At 32.9% G+C, this 22,901-nt stretch overlaps 1 protein-coding gene across 1 annotated transcript; it reads right to left on the bottom strand.

The window, feature by feature from the left end:
- Positions 1 to 5,817: 5,817 nt before the first annotated feature.
- On the bottom strand, positions 5,818 to 21,491 carry LOC139843649 (epoxide hydrolase 1-like). Its single transcript, XM_071833762.1, has 3 exons — positions 21,027 to 21,491; positions 6,166 to 6,401; positions 5,818 to 6,064 (listed from the first exon to the last, which is right to left on the bottom strand). Exons 1-3 carry the CDS (start codon positions 21,489 to 21,491, stop codon positions 5,818 to 5,820), a joined length of 948 nt encoding a protein of 315 aa, XP_071689863.1.
- Positions 21,492 to 22,901: the final 1,410 nt, after the last annotated feature.

Genomic DNA, 22,901 nt, shown 5'->3' with positions numbered 1-22,901 from the left:
TATGATATATTATAAGTATTAGTAAAATTATATACGAATATTAATCTTAACACATAACTAAATATATATGTGAAGTTGTTCGATTACCATTATATGTGTTAATATACATATAAATGATATAGGTTCGTGAATCCGAGGCCAAACCTACACTTGTTCAATGTCGTCATATGTATTTTTACTACAAAATACAATATGTGAGTTTCATTTAATCCCTTTTTACTCTTTACATTTTTGGGGCTGAGAATACATGCAAATGCTTTAGTAACTGTTTTACAATAATTATATGCGTGAGTTTCATTTGCCTTTTTACCCTTTATATTTTTGGGCTGAGAATACATGCGCAATTTTTATAAATGTTTTACGAAATAGACACAAGTAATCGAAACTACATTCTATGGCTGGATTATTCAATCGAATATGCCCCTTTTCATTAAGTCTGGTAATCTAAGAATTAGGGAACAGACGCCCTAATTGACGCGAACTCTAAAGATAGATCTATCGGGCCCAACAAGCCCCATCCAAAGTACCGGATGCTTTAGTACTTCGAAATTTATATCATGTCTGATGGAGGATCCCGGAATGATGGGGATATTCTTATATGCATATTGTGAATGTCGGTTACCAGGTGTTCAATCCATATGAATGATTATTTTTGTCTCTATGCATGGGACGTATGTTTTTGAGAAGGGGAAATGAAATCTTGTGGTCTATTAAAATTATGAAATGATTGTTTATGATAAACTAATGAACTCACCAACCTTTTGGTTGACACTTTAAAGCATGTTTATTCTCAGGTATGAAAGAAGTCTTCCGCTGTGCAATTGCCTATTTTAAAGATATTACTTGGAGTCATTCATGACATATTTAAAAAGACGTTACATTCGAGTCGTTGAGTTCATCAAGATTATTATTAAGTCAATTATAGTTAGATATATTATAAAATGGTATGCATGCCGTCAACTTTCGATGTAATGAAAGATTGTCTTTTCAAAAATGAATGCAATGTTTGTAAAATGTATCATATAGAGGTCAAGTACCTCGCGATGTAAATCAACTGTTGTGAATCGTTTATAATCGATATGGACTTCGTCCGGATGGATTAGGACGGGTGTCTACAAATATTGATACGTGAGTACTCGTAAATAAATTTTTACATACTAATAGTCAGTGGCGAAACTTGAAGTTTATGATTAGGAGGGCCAAGACAATGAACATCTAAAAATTTTAAGTGTGGTTTTTAAAATAAGTAATCGTCAAAATTCATATATTAATGAAGATGTAAACCATTACAAGTCTTTATGTACGTTTTTAATCAATGATAAATCAGACAAGTTAAAATAGATATGATTATAAACTACTAGTCCTGATTATTATAAACTAATATATTTTTCTAATCATCCAACTATTTAGACTAGATTAACAAATTTGTAACCTAGATCTAGTAAATTAAGAGTAAACAAATTAAAAATAATAATAATAAATAACATAGATACATAATGTACCTATACGGCTGCAACGAAAAGCCAATATACATACATATTTTGGGATATGGATCGGTAGTATAAATTAATAACACACGAGTATAGATGTTGACTTCTTAAAAGCGGGGGTCGAATAAAAATAAATGGATCGTTACTTGTTAAGAATACTATCAAATATATACTAATGGGCCAAATTTGTAGAATGGCCATGGCCCTCCTACCTATCAACGTAATTCCGCCATTGCTAATAGTGCATCCCTGACTAGTGCTCGAGAATATAGGATTATGCGTGCTTGTATTTTTGATATTGCCCTTAGATAGGTTATGTTGAATCTTGAATTAGTTACACCTGCGGTTGAGATAAGGTATAAGATATGCATGTCCTTGGAAAGCTAGCGAAAAATTAAGAACTTTTCCTTTAGATGTCGAATGGTTTCGATGAACGGATTAGAAGATATAGTCAGTTGAATTTTTGATATTATTATTAAAAATGATTATTATTATCGTCGTTATTATCGTCGTTCTAGTTTTTATCAAACTATTCCTTTAGATATAATTTATTTTTATAAAAAAAATTATATTATTTACTTTAAAAATATTTAAAAATATAAAACGACGATATTTAAAATATATAATAATCCTGTATAAATTTTGGAAATCATTTTTAGTCAAATTGACTTTTGTTGACTTTTGTATATTAGTCTCGAGCATTAGGATTGTGGTACACTATGACTGGAACTAAATTATTAGACAAATATTGACCAACATATAAAAATATATAATTAATATAGGTTCGTGAATCCGAGGCCAACCTTGCACTTGTTCAATGACGTTATATGTATTTTTACTACGAAATACAGTACTGTGAGTTTCATTTGCTCCCCTTTTAAATGCTTTTGCAATATATATTTCTGGGACTGAGAATACATGCGCTGCTTTTATAACTGTTTTACGAAATAGACACAAGTAATTAAAACTACATTATATGGCTGAATTATTAAACCGAATATTCCCCTTTTTAGTCTGGTAATCTAAGAATTAGGGAACAGACACCCTAATTGACGCGAATCCTAAAGATAGATCTATTAGGCCCAACAAGCCCCATCCAAAGTACCGGATGCTTTAGTACTTCGAATTATATCATGTCCGAAGGAGGATCCCGGAATGATAGGGGATATTCTATATGCATCTTGTTAAGGTCGGTTACCAGGTGTTCACCATGTAAATGATTTTTATCTCTGCAGTTTGCGAAATGCCTGGTGTGAGATAGTTGTTATGAAAAATGAAATCTTGTGGTCTATTAAAATGATGAAAATGAAATGATTACTATAAACTAATGAACTCGCCAACCTTTTGGTTGACACTTTTAAGCATGTTTATTCTCAGGTTTGAAAGAAATCTTCCGCTGTGCATTAGTTCATTTTAAAGATATTACTTGGAGTCATTCATGACATATTTCAAAAGACGTTGCATTCGAGTCGTTGAAGTTCAATAGAGATTATTATTAAGTAAATGACAAATTAGATCATTTGTAGTTTGAATATTATAAAATGGTATGCATACTTGTCAACTTTCGATGTAAATGAAAGTTTGTCTTTTAAAAACGAATGCAATGTTTGTAAAATGTATCGTATAGAGGTCAATACCTCGTGATGAAATCAACTATTGAAATTCATTTATATTCGATGTGGACTTCGTCCGGATGGATTAGGACGGGTTGTTAAATATGACGGTTTATATAGGAGTTCATCGATGCAATTTTTATGGCCACGATTGAGACACGTGTACGGGTGAGTTTAAACGTGGGGTACGAAATAACACTTTTACAGCTGGAGGCGCGTGAAGGATCTCAACCGTGCAAAATTAATCATAACAGCGTCAGTAAAATTCGCCTGCATTTAATGCCTGTAATGTTTTCCCCGATGCAAATGGGCAATGAGCAGGCTAGTTTGGCATGCGTTATCAAAAGTTTAATAACTTAAACATTTTTCAAATGCTTAAGTCATTAAACTGGGGGGACTTAATGGTGTATCCTATTGTATACACTCATAAAAGGCGTAATGGTTGCATAAAAGTAGCATCAGGAAGGCTGGAAATAACAGTTTTGTGGAGTTATCCGTCCAGCGTTCTCCGCTGAACAGGCTGCTCCGTCGTGCGTAAGCCCTAAAGGCCGCCTAGCGTGTAAGCCCTGGCCGGAGAACGCCACCTTCAACATAAATTTCGGATCACGAATAACAGAACGTATCATCATCTGACACGTGTCCCCGAGCAATCTGGTGGATCTGACACTATAAATACACCCCTTGGGTCGTCATTTTACACAGTTCAGATATTCTGACAACTTTGAGAGCTGAGACTTCACTTCTCTCTCTCTCTACTTTCTCTCACTAGAAGTCATCCGGCTAGCACTTTTACGCTCTACGGACGACAGATTGATTAAGCCACCCCACAAGTTTCTACACTTGTGAACCGGGTCTGCAGGGATTATTTCCCAAGGGTAAACATCAATCGGCAACACTCCGCCCTCCTAAAGCTAGATAACTTCTAGTATTGTGTTGACACACTAAGCCTTACCTCATAAGGAAATAGGTGTTAACAAACCCAATGGGTTTTTATATAGTTTTAAGTCTCCTTTTGGAAAAAAATGTTTATATCATGTGTAATTTGCATACGTTGTGCTGGTAATAGTGTGTTATTAAACTATTGATGGCCTCATACTAGCTTTCAGTACTATTAATACAGATGCATGACATAAATTCAAGAACTCTTTATTGTTGCCTATCATGATAATTGGTGGCGGGAATGTCAAAATTTTGAATAATTCAAAATTTAGATCTGCAAACTCACTTCATTTTTACCAAACTCACTTCATTTTTACTCATTTTATCAAACTCACTTCATTTTTACCCACAAACATACATATATCTCTCTATCGATCTATACGTTCATCACCATCACAAGATCGATCGAACTATCTCTGTTTCTACACGATAAGGTAAAACTTCCTCATCTCTTTCAAGTTTCATCGATCTTCATCGTGTACATCGTAAGTTTTTAATCGTCATCCTTCGATCTAATTTTTTTATGTTCCACAAGATAAATAACTATAAACAAGTTGAAGATGAACAAGTTGAAGATGAAATTTCTAACAATTGTGAACAGGTTCGATTCATATATTCGTTTTGCTTATTTGCTTTATTTTGTTTATTTGTAACCATGTTCACTTTGTGTATTTTGATTTTAGTATATGGCGTTGTTTGTATTCGAAGGATGAAGATCGATTACCGGAAAGGATGAAGATTAGCGAAGATGAAGATGCAGATTAGCGAACGATGAAGATTAATTAGCAAAGATAAAAATGCAGATTAGCTGTAAATCAATTTTTTTTTTTTTAAATTCAGAACCGAAACCGGCTTTAAATAAAAACAGGTTTGCAATGTGGACTTTCCAAACCCCTTTTATTATAAAAACCGGTTTGGATTCCCAGCTTTTCAAACCGGTTTTAAAACCGGTCTGAGGCTTCCAAACCCCTCCCTTTGCAAACCGGTTTTAAAACCGGTTTGCAAAGCCTTAAAAACCGGTTTGGAATCTCTGTTTTTGTAGTAGTGTCAATTTTAAGTAAAACTAACCCGGGTTGTAACTAAACAATGTCCTATCGAGTTCATATATCTCAGCAACCCTGGTTGGTTGCCTATCAATTTTCAAGGACTCAGTAGAAAAGAGTTCATACATATCTATACAGCATGTGTTGAGGCTCATTACTTTTTACCTAACCAATGTCTTTGTATCCATGTATAATTATGTATGTGTTGAGGCTCATTACTTTTTGCCTAACCACTTCACGGAAGTGTATTCCTTACCTTTCGAGTGAGAGGTAATTGATTTACCTTCAACAAGAAGTATCCATAATTGGTTATTTTATATGAAAGTTATTGGCCAGTGAACAATTTAATTTTAAGTGTGAATCATGATCAATCGAACTACTTCAACAATTTGAGCTTAGTCGGTTGGGGGCACCATTCAGTCCCCGTTATCCCTGCTACAATTGACAACATATACGTTAGATATTGTTACAATACAACTCGTATAAAACCCATTACGTAACTACAAATGAGGGTTAGCAAGAGTAACCCATTAACTTATATACAAGCTTTGATTTGGTTATGCTTCAATTTAAGATATGCGTTTGCACCCAACGACATATCATTTATTATTCATCATTAACAAACACACGTAAGTTCATCTTATGATGATATCAAGTTACAAACACAGTTATATATGGCAACGATAGATGAATAACGCTTAGACAACGCTTGATTAATGGTGTGATTCGACTTCAAAACTTGGCAATGAAGTCGTAAATGTGATCACTGATCTCTTGTGGCTTCTCTTGATTAATGAAATGACCAACTCCTTCCATCACCACCACTTCTTCGAGTCCAGGCACCGTATTCTTAAACCCACCACCGTGTATATACTCTTTCGTTCCAGGAAAATTATACGTTAGATCAAGATCCCCTACTATGAATTTCACCGGCACATTTATCTTAGATCCTGTCCATGCTGCACATAGCTCCCAGTTTCTGTAGATCCAAATCATTAGTTAAACACCTCAACGTACCCCAAAAGCGCACGCCTTAAGTTATAATTAAACAAATTTAATTAATTAGTATTGAGTACATACAGATCAAAACAACGATAGTAATTGATCCCTCCACGGAACCCCGTGGCGCGATATTTGGATGTGAAATAGTCAAGGTCTTGTTCAGTGAACCAAGAAGGTAAGGTGTATGGAGTCGGTTTAAACAACTTTGCATAGTCTTTAGGTATCTTTGGTGCGTCTGGAGTTCGTTTTAAGTATATTCCAGCAAGTTGCGTTTTGGTATCGACTTTTGCATATTCTTCTTCCAAACCGATTTCCTGCTAGACAAATAAAAATAATACGGACAGTTAACCTTTATATTATCTAAAACTACCTTGCGTATAATTATTATAAATCTATAATCAGTGAGACACTAACCTACTAATATCTTTGAAACTTAATCTATAATAGTTTTGATAAATATATGTAGATAAGGTTTCTATTAGAGATAAACCGATAAGTTCATGTGATTTTAATATATAGGATAGTTTGTTGTAAATCTATGTTTATCATGTATCCTTACTAACCTATAATTGGTGATATATAAATAGATATACCGAATCCACCAATTCATGCGAAGATTTTAATTTATCATATGGTATCAGCCTAACAAAAACAGATCCTCTCAACATGTCTTTTTCTTCTTTAACCCTGAAACCAGTGTCTGCTTATTCTCTTCTGTTGTGGCGCCCTCATCAGCTGATGGTGTTTTTCTTCTCAACACCATTCTTCACATGTTAACTATTAAACTTTCCTCCTAAAACTACTTAATATAGAGGCATCAAATCTTTCTCCTAACTGGCTTAGCAATAGCTGATCCGATACATTAACGGCACTCTACTTCGTCCAATACAGATGTTCATTCAGACTCCTCTACCACTTCGCCTACTTCTCAGTCCGCTGATTCTGCTTCACTTTCTGCATGACTTGATGGTGATCAACGAGCGTTACTTATTCTACAATCCTCTCTCATTGAAGAGGCTATGTCAATTGTAGTTGGATTAACATCTGCACGTCAGGTTTGGCGTGCTTTAAAGGACCCATATAGCCATGACTCCTCTGATCGAGTTTGTTGGTTTAAGATCCAACGTTAATACTCAAACATCAATCTAGGTTTTGATGATAAGCAATGACAAGTAATGTTAAAATAAAAACGCAATTTCATAAATTTACTTTTTCTCTACCAAATAACCAAGATACATAACATATAAATGTAAATGTGTCGTTTTAACAATGAGAATGCATATGGTCAAACTTCACGGTCAAACCGCACATCAACCGTATATTCTCTGTACTCACATTACTAAGTCTAAAACTGACAAAGGAATATACGGTCAATATCATGGCTAAGTCATATATCGGCCGTAGTCGTGGCAAGTCAAACTATGATTTTAAAACAGGTTTATCTAAAACAGTTTGACAATATTAGTGGTTGAAACTCCATATAATTCACATTACATGAGTTTCCAAAAGATAATTAACAAGGTTCAATCAATTCCATACTTCACGATTATCTCTATCAATAAGCCACATGTGATAAAACTAATCATTACATAAACACATAAGCCTTTGATGACGTTCAAAATCTTAAAATCTATTTAGACATCTTAAGAAAGGTCATCAAGTCTCAATTAGGAGAAGTTGCTACCTAAACATGAGTTGTACATTATTGTACACTTATAGATCTATGTGTTTAGAGATTAGTTTATACGTGCTTATAAATTAAAATGATTAGCTAATAACATGATTAGCTGATATGCAACCAAATAAGTACCTAATAATATTAGCTATTATGTCTAGCACGATAGTTACAAGTATACATGCTTAATTAAATAATTGTCCGAAGATCAAACCATACGCTTCTATATTTTTATATATATATATATATATATATATATATATATATATATATATATATATATATATATATATATATATATATATATATATATATATATATATATATATATATATATATAGGTTTTAGAACTAGTAACAATCTTAAATCACGTATTTATTAGTTTTATGGAAATCAAATCATCTCAAGTAAAGTACTTGAACAAAGACATGATAAACCCAAGATAATACCATTCAACCTTATTTGCCTAAACAATTTAAGAAAATGGTTTTATCAAACATATATATTGATCTAAGTGTACTAATCAATATGCTTACATATTTAAGTGATTAGAAACAACAAGCCAATTGCATGCTACTTAACAAACTAAATCATATGGACTTATATCTTAATTAAGAAAGAACGTGATTTATGCTTAAGGACTAAATGATCAATGCATGCTATTAGCATTACACTTAATCGATCAATACATGTTACCTGCCGAGCTCTTAAACTATCAATGCATGTTAGTTTAAGAAGATAATCTTAACTTATCTTAATCATAATCATTAACATGTATATGGTATAGATATAACCTACTGCATGTATGATAATCCTCATTGATACGTATGATATAGTCAAGATTACAAGATTATATGTGTGATTAGGTTTAAAGTCATTTTATAAAGCATATAACCGCTCGGTGATGATATCGAGTTTTTTATTAAAGCAAAAGTTTCTTTGTCAACCTAAAACTGAACGGATAGGTATTGATCAAAGTTTGAATTATAGATTTCTAATATCCCAAATCTAGAAAACAAGTTCAAATGTTAAAACTTAGGTGTGGACCGGCGGTCCACATTGGTCCGACGGTCCAAATTCAGTCTAAAGTGGAAACAGGTGCAACTTGGACCGGCGGTCCACTTTGGACAGGTGGTCCACTTTGGACCGGCGGTCCAGCATGGGATTCATGAAATAGGCAGGTCAGGAGTGGACCGGCGGTCCACAGCGGGTTTTTGTGCAGTTTTGTTGTTTTGTAAAAATAAGAAGGGCACTTTGGTCTTTTCACATATGAACAATTATAAGCCATAAGATCATATCTAGATCTCATTTTCATCTCACTTTTCACCTACTCAAACACTCTCATCTTATCTTAGAGAGAGAAACCCATTTTTAGAGTGAGAAAGCTTGATTTGAGGAAGAAGAAATTGGAATCTCTTCAAGGTACAAGTGTTAAGGTTGTTCATCTCGTTCTTGGATACATTTTGGTAGTGGTGGTAATTTTTAACTTCGAATTTCATTTTTTGATATGATTTTCAAGTTAGGTTTGAACTTAATGTTCTTGAGAAAACCCATCTAGCTCCCAAATGGGTGTTTGAAGCTAGTGGTGGGTATTGTTGACCATTGTTGGTGGGTTTTGGGTTGGAAGACTTCTTGGCCATTTTAGGGCTTGTAGTTTGGGTATAATCACTAGGATCAGTGATTATGTTCGTGTTGGAACCCAAATGGGTGTGTTTAGAAGATTGATTTTAAAATGGGTCAAAATTAGGGATTGTGACTTGATTTTGGGGAAGACAAGTGTTTAGCACTTGTGCTTTGGTTTAATTGGCGTTAATGGACCATTTTCACTAGATTTAAGTGATTATTGGTTAGTTTAGGCAATGGTTGTGCGCAGAAGTGCAATTGGGTCAAAATTGCACTAAGTGTCAATTTGGATTGGTTTGTAATCCACCATAATTGTGTTGTTTGTTATGTGATAAATGGAATAGGTACATTCCATTGACAGTTGCGGTTATGGCATTTTCATTCATCTAAGTGACAAGGTGAGTGTAAATATATTATATGCGTATGTATGTGTAGCACGGGTGCGGGTGGAGTAGAGTGATCCTTGTGCATCGGGGTTCACTTGGCACGTTTGTGCGTTTTGGGTTACCACCCCTGGGGTAGTGAATCTCGTGAGTTTCGAATTCACATTAACAAGTAGGCCAACCCTGTTGACGTTGTTGAAGAAATTTGGGTAGTAAATCTCGTATGGTTTCGGATTCACAATTTCGCGTGTGGTTTTGGACATTCCCATTGTTGTTGTTATTGATTAGGGTAGTGAATCTCATGTGGTTTCGGATTCACTAGGGCGCGTGTGGTATCAGCCAACCCTATTGTCGTTGAGGTGAAGGTAGTGAATCGCGTGTGGTTTCGGATTCACTAGGCCCGTGTGGTTTTCGCCAACCTTCATAGGTTTTAGGTTAAGGGGTTAACCTTGGGATTTTGGGTATATGCGTGTGCGTGTGCGTGTGCGTGTGTGTGTGTGTATATATATATATATATATATATATATATATATATATATATATATATTGTTGTGTTGTAGCTAATCTTGCGGATTGACATAGTCGCATGTAGTGTATAGCTTATTTAGTTATACATGGATGCGGTATTTGTTTAGTACTTGTGTTAGTGATACGTATTCATTTTATGCATATGTATGGATATAGTATGTTAACATTCACTAAGCTTTATAGCTTACCCTCTCGTTGTTTATATTTTTATAGATTAGCAAGGTGGAGGCGGCAAGGGTAAGTACGGGAACTAGTGGACTACCATGTGATGCTTTAGAAGACTTTGTTTTTGGATTTGGCTTAGGCCAATCACCATGCTCGGTCTTTTGTTGGAATTTAAACTAGTGGAATAGAAGTTACCTTTTAGTTATGTCAAATGGGTCTTGGGTCATTATGCCCATTTCGACACTTGGTCTTATCTATTGAATGAATTAAAGATGTTTAAAACTTGTCGAGTATTGGAAACATAAATTGTGGTGTCATGTTATTAATATTAATGTGTTGTATTAAAGAAAAAAATTTCGAGTCGGTATAATGACGGGTTGGGTCATTACAAGATTGGATATGATCCAAATGTGCACTTAGCTTATTTGGCTATTTATGATTAAATGCCAATAAAGAAAGACTTACCCAAAGTGTGTATGACAAGTCACTTGCATAAAATTAAGTCATAGATAATTCAAATACTTTAAGCCTAAAGAATTTTTTCTAGGCTAGTGCACACTTTCTGCAAGTAACACGAATTCAGAAACAGTCCAACACACTTAAAGAGAAGAATCATTGCGTAAATGACTATATTATTTTGACTATTGCAAACGGTCATTTACAGAGCCAACTATTTATTCGACTGTTAGTCATCTGTCAGGCTGATATCTTCATGTATAAAGGGAGACACATTCAAAGCTTGAAGATGGAATCAATCCTCACGAACCTCATGAAGACACAACTATAATCACATAGGATTTCATCTCAGATCCGAAGATATGTGATTTTCTAGATGGACATTCTTTCTTGTACTCGATATAGAATTTGTAAACTAAGTAATGGTGTATCCTATGGGATACACAAATAAAAGCATCATTTTTATACAGAATAATGGATCAGAAAGCATAAAAGATAACAATATTTGGCAGTTTTTAACATTTGCCGACCAGCCTACAGCACGCTACCCAACGTCATGCGTAAGCCCTGCAAGCAGCTTCTATGCTTAAGCCCTTTCACTAGGCGCGTGAGCAGCATGCTGTGATGACTCGGGAATTTCCGACCAAATTTAAACTTAATCTTTGCATAAGTTCGACACGATAAGCGATGTCTGTAATGTTAAAGTCTCAAAATCTTTGAACTGTATTCAAGTACATATTTGACCTGTGACCATGCCTGACGATTCACGAAAAATTGTATGTAAATAAATATATATATATATATATATATATATATATATATATATATATATATATATATATATATATATATATATATATAAATGAAAGTATATATAATAATTAGAAAATAATAAGATATAATTTAAACATTTATAATTAATATGTCAAATAAGATATAAATAATTAAGTTGTAATTAAAACGAATCGATATAAAAATATATGATTTCTATATATAATTAACATTATTATAGGTATATTTTAATATATGTTAAAATGTATAAAAGTAAATACTAACTATAACTTATTATGTAATGTATATTAGGTAGATGTGTTACCTACACAATAATATGTAATATTAAAATATAAAATTTTTTATTATAAATATAGTTATTATAATAATATTATTATTATTTTCAATAGTAATATAAATACTAGTGTTATTAATATTGTTCTAAATATATATAATATATAGATATGTATGTGATATATGTAAATTGTTATAGTATTATTATTACTGATATTATTATTAACATTACTAGTATTAGTATTAGTATTATTATTATTATTAATAATATTATTATCATAAATGTTATAGTTATTATTATCATCAATAATATTACTATTATTGCTAATATAGTATTATAAATTATATTATCTATAATATTGAGGGTATTATTAATATAATTATATTTAGAAGGTTTATATAGTAATATAGTTATAATTATTAAGATTAATTATAATTTATAAATATAGATATATAAAAACAGATATATACTATTATATAAAATAAATACTGATATTGATTAATATATATACAATATTACGCGTAATATATGTTTATATCTTCATCCATTTTTTTTCTCTGACTCTGTACAATCGTGACAATAGGCCAAGAAGCACCAACCCTACAATTGACTTTGATAGCCATTTTTTTTTGAATTCACTCATTCAAATCACACCATATATTTCACTCCTATTATTTGATAAGAGAAAAGAGTTCTTCATCTATTATTTTTATTTTTTTTATTTTTTTTCTTTCGGTATCACAAACTAAACCCATTTAATCAATAATTTGATTCGAATCGAATTGAAGAAAAGTAAAATTGAAGATCTTTTCTCCTTCTGGTCGTGATTGTATGTGTACAAATTCATACTCCAATTCGATTTAACAAAGTCGAATTTGAGAGTCAATGTTTTTGATAAAAAAAAGTCAAACATTTTTCATCGATCAAATTAAGATTACCTGTTGAAATTCAAGTTCAATTAATGATTTGGGAAGTTTGTATGATTGATATAAAACTTATTTCATGTTGGAGGTTTTGTCCAAGATGAGCTCAATCGTGAAATCAAAATTTTTTATTTTTTATTTAAAACCGTGACACAGCAGCGATTTTTTTTTCTGTTTTTTTTTTTTTTTTTTTGATTGAGTCTATTAATTTAAATTCGAAAATTTTAAATCGTTTTCTGTTTAATTAAAGAAACAAAGAATGATTATGTTAGTTAATACATTCTTGGAATAGATAGAACTAGGGAAGAAGAAGAAAAGAAAAGACAGAAAAATTTGCGAGTTATATTTTAACGAAATGGATTCTGATCAGAAATGAAAGACTAGAGGAATGGTTGGGTGTTGGTGTGGGAGAGCGGGAGGTCACGGGTTCGAGTCCCGTTTGGTGCATTTTTTTATAAAAAGCTTGGGAAAAAGGGTATACATTTTTTTATTCTATTATTTCAATCATTATTATTAATTATGGTTATGTTTATGTTTATGTTTATGTTTATTATTATTATTATTATTATTATTATTATTATTATTATTATTATTATTATTATTATTATTATTATTATTATTATTATTATTATTATTATTATTATTATTATTATTGTTATTATTGTGAGTAGTATTGTTATTGTTGTTATTATTATTACTAATACTTAAGATTATAGTTATTATTATTATTATTATTATTACTAATAGGTATTAGTATCATTTATCCTTAATATCATTATGACTATAGTTATAAATAAGAATATCGTTATTATTATTATTATTATTATTATTATTATTATTATTATTATTATTATTATTATTATTATTATTATTATTATTATTATTATGATTATTAATATTATTATTATTTATTATATTTAACTACTAATAGATGTATTATTATTATCATTATTATGATAACATAAATACTATGATTAACATTATTATCATTAAGTATTATTAGTATTGTTATTATTAGAAATTAATATAATTATTACTAAAAGTACCAATAAGTTTAATCTAAATTTTTTTATAAAAACTATTATTAATATCATTATCGTTATTAATAGTATCATAATTATTATTAATATCATTATACTTATTCCACTATTATTATAACTATTTTTTTTCTTTCCCGCAAACAAAAGATTATTTATATAAAATATAATTAATAACCATAACTTAAATATATAAATACTTTTATATAACGAAGTAAATAAATTATTGATATAAAAATTACATCGCTAATAATAATATACAAACTTGTTCGATTACGATCATGTGTATTAATATATATACGAATGATATAGGTTCGTGAATCTGAGGCCAACCCTGCATTATTTAGTTGTTCAATGTTGTCGTATGTATTTTTACTACAAAATACATTAGGTGAGTTTCATTATTCCCTTTTTAAATATTTTTAAAATATATATTTTTGGACTGAGAATACATGCGCTGCTTTTATAAATGCTTTACGAAATAGACACAAGTGATCGAAACTACATTCTATGGTTGGATTATCAAATCGAATATCACCCTATATAGTCTGGTAATCTAAGAATTAGGGAACAGAAACCCTAATTGACGCGAACTCTAAAGATAGATCTATCGGGCCCAACAAGCCCCATCCAAAGTACCGGATGCTTTAGTACTTCGAAATTTATATCATGTCCGATGGAGGATCCCGGAATGATGGGGATATTCTTATATATGCATCTTGTTAATGTCGGTTACCAGGTGTTCAATCCATATGAATGATATTTTGTCTCTATGCATGGGACGTATGTTTATGAGAAATAGAAATATGAAATCTTGTGGTCTATTAAAATTATGAAATGATTATTTTTGTTAAACTAATGAACTCACCAACCTTTTGGTTAACACTTGAAAGCATGTTTATTCTCAGGTATGAAAGAAATCTTCCGCTGTGCATTTACTCACTTTAAAGATATTACTTGGAGTCATTCATGACATATTTCAAAAGACGTTGCATTCGAGTCGTTGAGTTCATCAAGATTATTATTAAATCATTTATAGTTTAGTTATATTATGAAATAGTATGCATGTCGTCAGCTTTCAATGTAAATGAAGGTTTGTGTTTTAAAAACGAATGCAATGTTTGTAAAATGTATCATATAGAGGTCAAGAACCTCGCGATGTAATCAACTGTTGTGAATCGTTTATAATCGATGTGGACTTCGTCCGGATGGATTAAGACGGGTCTTCACACATGCAGCCAAGTTAGCACACGCTACAGGCATTCCAGATATTTCGCGTAACTGAATTTACATTGACACGTGTATCCCTAGAATTTCAGATATTCTACGCCTATAAATAGACCGCCTGGGTCACCACATTTCACATAATCATCGACTCTGGACTTCAGTCAGAGAGAAGTAAACTCTCTCTCTCATACAGTTCTTTCTCATTCTAAAACATTAACCGCTTAGCAACAGAACGCTAGACGGATTAATTACAGATTGGTCCAAAGATTGATTGAGGCTACCCCACGGATCTTTCATCCGTGTTCCGGGTCTGCAGGGATTATTTACTGAGGGCAAACATCAATCAACATTCAACCACTCTATGCTAGGCAACTATTGTTCTGTACTGGTACCTTACACCCGATATACGAAAAATCGTACCAACACTAAGCACTTAAATTGCTATCATTAGCTAGTTAACATTGTAAGCTGCTTCTTTGAGATGTTCGAAGAAGTAACATGGATTATCGCCTATAATAGATTATAGGTGATTGAGTGAGTTCGCTTCTAACTTGGGGTGATCAAGTTAGTAGCATTATTTTTGTAGCAAGAATACCATCTTACTTAGTGATTCGATTTCCTTAATGAGATATAGGAAGTTGATTAATTCCATTGGGAGTTAATACATGTCTAAGGTGAAGACAAGTTTGATCTAAGTAAGCTTTTATCTTTCATTGGGACCAAAAGATTGCTGGTGTGACTTATTAAAGAACAAATGATGTAATAGGATCTCCACCAGGTTTGGCGAAAAGCTTAGTGAAGCTAAACTCTCGACATGATGTATCGACGAGTGGATAACAGAGGGTTACTTAACATCCTCCCTAACCACTATAAATCCGTGTGTTCGTTGCACTTCAATTTTTTACATATTGTATTAACAAACAAAATTGCTTCCGCACTTAAAACTTGAGCTTAGAATGTTAAAAACATCGAAACAGTTTTAAGAAATCAACTAAATAACTATTCACCCCTTCTAGTTACTTACAGAGTTCATACCCTTCAGGATTCACTCATGAAACTTCAGATAGGTAGCGGCATAGTTTCTGAATTTTGTAAGAAATTCAAGTCCTTGTGTGATTAGTTGGCGGCAATAGCTCATCCTATAGATAAGCTCGACAAGTTCCACTGCTTTTTATGCAGTTTAGGCCCATCCTTTGAAACGTTATCTACCACACAACATGCACTTAAACCCCAGACAACTTTTTGTGATCTTTTGACGCAAGCAGAGAGTCATGAATTATTTTTGCACATTATGACCCCTTCAGTTCCCACTAAGGCTATCTTTACTGCTAATTCCTATGAACCATCTGCTCGCCTAGATAATTCACGTGGTCGTGGTCGAGGTCAAAGTAACTACTTTAATGGTCGTGGTCTCCGACTACCCCATTTCTAATTATGTCGTAAAATGGTCAATATGCCTCTGCTTGTCTTCAACTCTCAACACACACTAGTCCTACACCTTCACTCAATGCTAACTTGGCTCGAGCCTTTCATTCGAGCTGTCATGTTACTAATGACTCGCAGGATTTGTAAGTAGATTTTGGAGCCACTGCACATATAACACCTTCTACTTCTAAAATCATCACACGAAAGTAATATTCACAACGGGTTGGCATAGTCAAGATTTATATGTACTTGAGCGTAGAGAAAGGGCTTTCCTTGCACATGTTCACTCCATTACGCTTAGTGGGTTATATGCATTTTGGCATAGTTGTCTAGGGAATATCTCCTTTAATGTTATTTCATTATTAAATAAATTAGGGTGGTTATTAGTTACATCTGTTTTACCAAAACCAGATAACATTTGTTCTTCTTTCAGTTATTCAAAAGTAAACGTTAACCTTTTAATTTAATTGAGAAACATTGTTCTAATGTTTTGGATTTAATACATTGTGACTTATGGGGCCTGCTCCTATTATATCTACAAGTAAACGTTAACCTTTAATTTGAATGAGAAACATTGTTCAATACTACACCGCATTATCATATTTTTCACACTTTTGAATGTCGGGTATTTCCATATTTAAGAGACTATGCACCACATAAGCTGGCTCCACACAGCCTTGAATGTGTCTTTATTGGTTACAATACTCAATATAAAGGTTATCAATGCCTAGACACTTCCACTATCCTATATCACTCGCTATGCTCAATTTATTAAGCATGTATTTCCCTTTCCAGGCTCAATGAAATCGGCATATCTTTCAAGTCTTCAGTTTTCTAACTTTTTGGATGATTCTCAAATTTCTACTTCAACGTCCACACCATCAGATGCTTTGGTTACACCACCACATGAGATGCCCTCCTTATCTCCATGTTCACTGTATCCAACTGATATTTCACCTGCACCTGAGCAGCTTTCGGTTTCATTATCATCTGCCCAGCCTTTGATTCCAACAGAATATGCTCAAACTTTAACACCTGATCTTGTGACATCAGTTCCATCACCTGATGAATACTCCATGGTCACTCGATCCAAATATGTAAATTTTAAGCACAAACATCTCGTAGATTTTACACAGCTTTCGGATTCTACTCTACACTTTTCTCTTCTAGCTACAAACCACGATTTTTTAAATCTACTTCTGAACATCCAGGTTGGTTACAAGCTATGAAAGATGAGATGTTTGTGTTACACAACAACAAAACCTAGGATCTTATACCTCGTCTGCAATATGGTAACCTTGTTGGGTCGAAGAGGGTTTTTCACAACAAGTTCGAATCGGATGGCTCAGTTGATCGTTTAAAATCAAGTTTAGTCACTCAAGGTTTTAGTTAAGCTCCCGGGATTGATTACGCGGTTACATTCAGCCCGGTTGTTAAAGCATCTACAGTTCACATTGTATTATCTCTTGCTACACTTCACAAGTGGCCTGTTCATCAACTCGATGTTAACAACGCCTTTTAAATGAATAACTTACTAATATAGTGTTAATGGAACAACCTTTAGGCTTTATCAGCAAACGGTTTCCTACGCATGTATGTCGAGTAAAGAAAGACTTGTATGTCCTGATACAAGCACCACATGCATGGCTTCAATGACTAAGTGCTTTTATTAGGCAACTTGGATTCTCTTGTAGTCGTGCCGATCCCTCATTATTTATTTACAAATGAGGTTCGCATCTTCTTTACTTGCTAGTTTATGTAGACATACTGATTCTCACCCGACACTACAATCCCACCATTCACAAATTCATTTCTATCCTTCATGAAGAATTTGAAATTAAAGATCTTGGTCGAATTAGCTACTTCTTGAATTTGAGGTTGCATACAATGATTCTAATTTGTTTTTGAGTCAAACAAAATATTCTCATGATATCTTGGTTCGGGCTAAACTGCTTGATTCTAAACCAGCTGCAACACCACTAGCAACGACTGAAAGCTTCACGACAACTGGCACCAACTTCGACGATCCCACCTTATACAGCTTGGTGCATTGCAATACCTATGGATTACTCGTCCAGACATTTCTTATGCGGTTATTCAAGTCATTCGGTTCCTTCACGCACCCACAAATGATCACTTTCAAGCTGTCAACCGGATTATACATTATGTCAAACGGACACTCACCTTTGGACTATCCTTTCATCATAGTCCCACGCCTTCCTTACTTGGTTTTTTGGATGTTGAATGGGCTCGTTGTATTGAGATACGACGCTAGATCTATGGTTACTCCATCTTTTTTGGTGGTAATATTGTCTCATGGGGTGCCAAGAAGCAGCCAATTATGGCTAGGTCAAGCTGTGAATCAGAGTATCGTGCTCTAGCTAATACTGCAACTGAAATTATTTGAATTACACACCTCGCGCGAGAGCTTCACGCCGCCAACTATTCTTTTTGATAACAAGGGTGCCCTGTATCTAAGTCAAAGTCCCATCTCCAACAAATGTTTTAAGCACATTGATGGTTTGCTTCCGGGAAGTTATACACCAAGTTTGTTCCCACAATACTTCAACTTGCGGATATCTTCACAAAGATTCTTCCTCGACCGTTGTTTTAATCTTTTCGTATCAAGCTCAATGTTGGTCCACTAGTTCGCTTGAGGGGGTATTAGATATAAATTGATAAGTTCATGTGATCTTAATATATAGGATAGTTTGTTGTACATCTATGTTTACAAAATCCTTATTAATATGTAATTGTTGATATGTATTTATACCGAATCCACCCATTCGTGTAGAGATTTTATTTTATCACAGTTTCATTCATCTAAATTAGTTGAATTTGACGTTTTAAAACCAATACAAATTGGCGAACAAACAGCATCAACATCACCGGAATATATCCAAATCTGCTTTTACTTTATCCACCATCATTTGAGTCTTTTTCTCCAAAATATCCCTTGATAATATTTAACAGAAAATTTGTATAAGTTATCATTTAAGGATATTTTAGAACATTCAAGTGGAAGGAGTAAAAGTGGTGGTGGATATATCATCTCCCTAAATTAAAATATACAACAAATAGGAAGTGGCCGGCTAACAAATAGTACAATTTGTGCTTTTCAACGCTATATTTAATTAGTAAACTATAAGCTTTTCAACCTCAGAAAGGGGCGAATATTTTTAGTTCGAAGTACGCATTATATGCAAGTTGTCCAGTGGCGAAGCTTGAACGTTGATATTGGAGGGGCGAACTAATTCAAACAAAAGATGGAGACTCGTACATAAATAACGCATACTTAAAATTTAAGTTAAAACAAGTATAATGATTAATGTCGAGCACAAAGTTACAACAACTCGGCTGGTCGACCCTTAATATATAACAACGATCATCATCAAAATCATCGTTATCATTATTATCATTATTATTGTTATAATTCAAAATGGCTAATTAACATAGTTGCAAAAAATGATAGATTTTTAACCAAGTAATAATATATTAAACCTAAATCACTACGGAGTATTTATTTATAGTATTAGGTTAGTAGCTATGAATAAACATAATACGGAGTATAATACTAAAAAAATATTAATATACTAATAAAATTATTATACGTACAAAAGAATACTATAATAGTAAAATAAAAGAAGCAGAAAAAAGGAGATAACCAGTTTGAGACATTGTATTAATTACCAATTGTCTTCACGTAAAACGAGAGACGAACAGCAATAGAGGTTTCTAAGTTTGAGAAAAAGTAACTAAATGTCATAATAATTTATTTGGAGGGGCTAGAATTAAAACTTGATACATTTAGTCACTACATAAAAAATATTTGCTACAAAGGACAAAAGTTATTGGGGTGGCTGAAGCCCACCCCTGCCCTTTAAATCCTTCGCCATTGAAGTTGTCTCGTTATAATCTACGACACTTTTTCTGAGATATGTTCGTGAAGATATATTACCATTAGAAAAGAAAAATAAGGTTCGAACCCAAGACCTTTTATGATGATATCAAGAAAATGGGCATATTTTTAGTTCGAAGTACGCATTATATGCAAGTTGTCTTGCGATAATTACGACACTTTTTCTGAGATATGTCTTGTGAAGATATGTTGCGGTTCAAAAAAAAAAAAAAAAAGAGGTTAGAACCCGAGACCTCTTATAACAATATCAAGAACTAAATCACTACATTATTTGAATTGATTTAACTATTAGTTATATTTAATGTATATCATAATAATCTAATAACGAACAAAACTGTAGTTAATGCAAAAAAAATAAAAATAAATAAATAAATAAATAAAGGAGAAACAATAATATAGCTAAACTCCTAAGTATTTTACGAAGTAATATTTGTGCATATTTGCTTACATTTTATATGTCAAAATCAGTAACAAAGAAGAAAAGAGATCATTTGAAAGTAGTAATTAATCACCTGGAATCTACATACGTAGAAATCGTCACCAAAAGTCTTTCGATAGTGATCCAACGGTTTCACCAAAGGATTCCTAGGAGTATAAACTACGCTCATGTTGACTAACGCTTTGATTCGATCAGGCCGAAAGAGACACACATACCATGAGATTATGGCACCCCAGTCATGACCCACTAAATAAACCTTGTCTAACCCCAATGAGTCAAGTAAGCCTACAATATCTCCGACTATGTGGAACACTGTGTAGCTGGTGGTGGCAGCTGGAGCTTCTGTATCACCATAGCCACGAAGGTCAGGTGCTATTGCACGGTAGCCTTTTGAGGATATATGTAACATCTGGTGACGCCATGTGTACCATAACTCGGGGAACCCGTGGATGAGAAGTACAACAGGCCCTTCTCCGATCTCGGCTACGTGCATATTAATGCCATTTACTTGGATGTTTTTGTGTTGTATTTGTTCCATGTTTGGTTTTGTTTTTGAAGGTTTATTTGTTTGAGTTTTATAGAGGGAGCGTTGGTTACTAAGGTTTCATGGTTATTGCCGCCCCCATTGACTCACGTATAGTAGTACAATGTCAAATGATGCTCTAAATTAAATATCGGATAGTTACCTTTACATAAAAAATCCAAAATATCCGGTAGTGTACATCCTTGTGCTACTTTTAGCCATGAGACAAATATGAAGGTGGATGATGAAGTGGATGTTGAGATTCAATTTGGGAGCTTAAAGAAAGACGCGAAAGAGCGCTCGACTTTGGTTGCTAGTGGTGTTACAATAAATTCTGGTGGTGATGATGAAGCGAATCGAAATGTTGGCTTTTTTGAGGGTCTTAAGGAGGAAGGTTGGCTCCCCCCTTTCGTTTCGGGTATTATGATTGGTAGCTCTTCAACAAAGGTTTCATTTTACGAGATTAAAAATTGGGCGACCAAAGTATTAATCAATTGAAGGTTGACGGTGTGGTTGTTAAGCCGATCATAGAGACTCGAAAATGTAAAGTGGTTGGATAGTTTGTGATCAGTTTGATGTTTTTGGATTGTTTGTAATTTTTTTTAGATTTGGATTATAGTTTTAGATCATTTTTGTGACCCGGTTGCTCAAGGCTCGAGCTTAGTTAACTTTCGCTCTTTGGTTAGTGATAGGAATTGTTTTCTGCTTTCGAGCCTTGCAGCGCTTTTGTTTCGCTTGTATCTCTATTTGTCTTTTTCATGTATTAATGAAAAGACTTTGTTTTTATGTTATAGCTATTTTAGCCAAAAAAGAAAGAAAAATCTAAAAAAATTACAAAATCTTTTCTGTATTTAAGACAGAATCTTATTACTCCGTCTGTTCCAAAAAAAACAATTATGTTTAATTTTTTTCTCGAATTTAAGATATAGTAATGAATTGTATAATTTGTCATTTATTTAATATAGTTATAAAGCATAACTAATAAATTAATTGATATATTTAAAGTTGAATTTTCAAAATTAAAATGGACTTAATTAGAACTTTTATGATATTGAATAGTTATTTAGAGAAAGAGATAATAATTCAGAAAAAAAATAGAAAGGTGAATAGCTTTTTTTTTTGGAACGGAAAGAGCAGATAAGAAATAAAGATAAGAAATAAAAAGGTATATCTCGATGTCTAGTTGGATACTTCATTGTCCAATCCAAATATATTCGAGACCCATACAACAAATTAAGATTGTGAAATAAAAGTAATTATTTATCATAATGGCTCGAATAGAATATTATATTATATTATATTATAGGGAGGTGATTCTCACACACCACCTTTTGATTCATGTACACTTTTGTCTCTTAAAATTACACTTATGTCCCTAGAGAGTTGAACTTATATTATTATTAAAAGTATAATTAAGGGTAAAAT

This window comes from Rutidosis leptorrhynchoides, chromosome 4 (genome assembly GCF_046630445.1).
Source record: "Rutidosis leptorrhynchoides isolate AG116_Rl617_1_P2 chromosome 4, CSIRO_AGI_Rlap_v1, whole genome shotgun sequence".
Classification (NCBI taxonomy): domain Eukaryota; kingdom Viridiplantae; phylum Streptophyta; class Magnoliopsida; order Asterales; family Asteraceae; genus Rutidosis; species Rutidosis leptorrhynchoides.
This window is presented reverse-complemented; position numbering and strand designations above follow the sequence as displayed.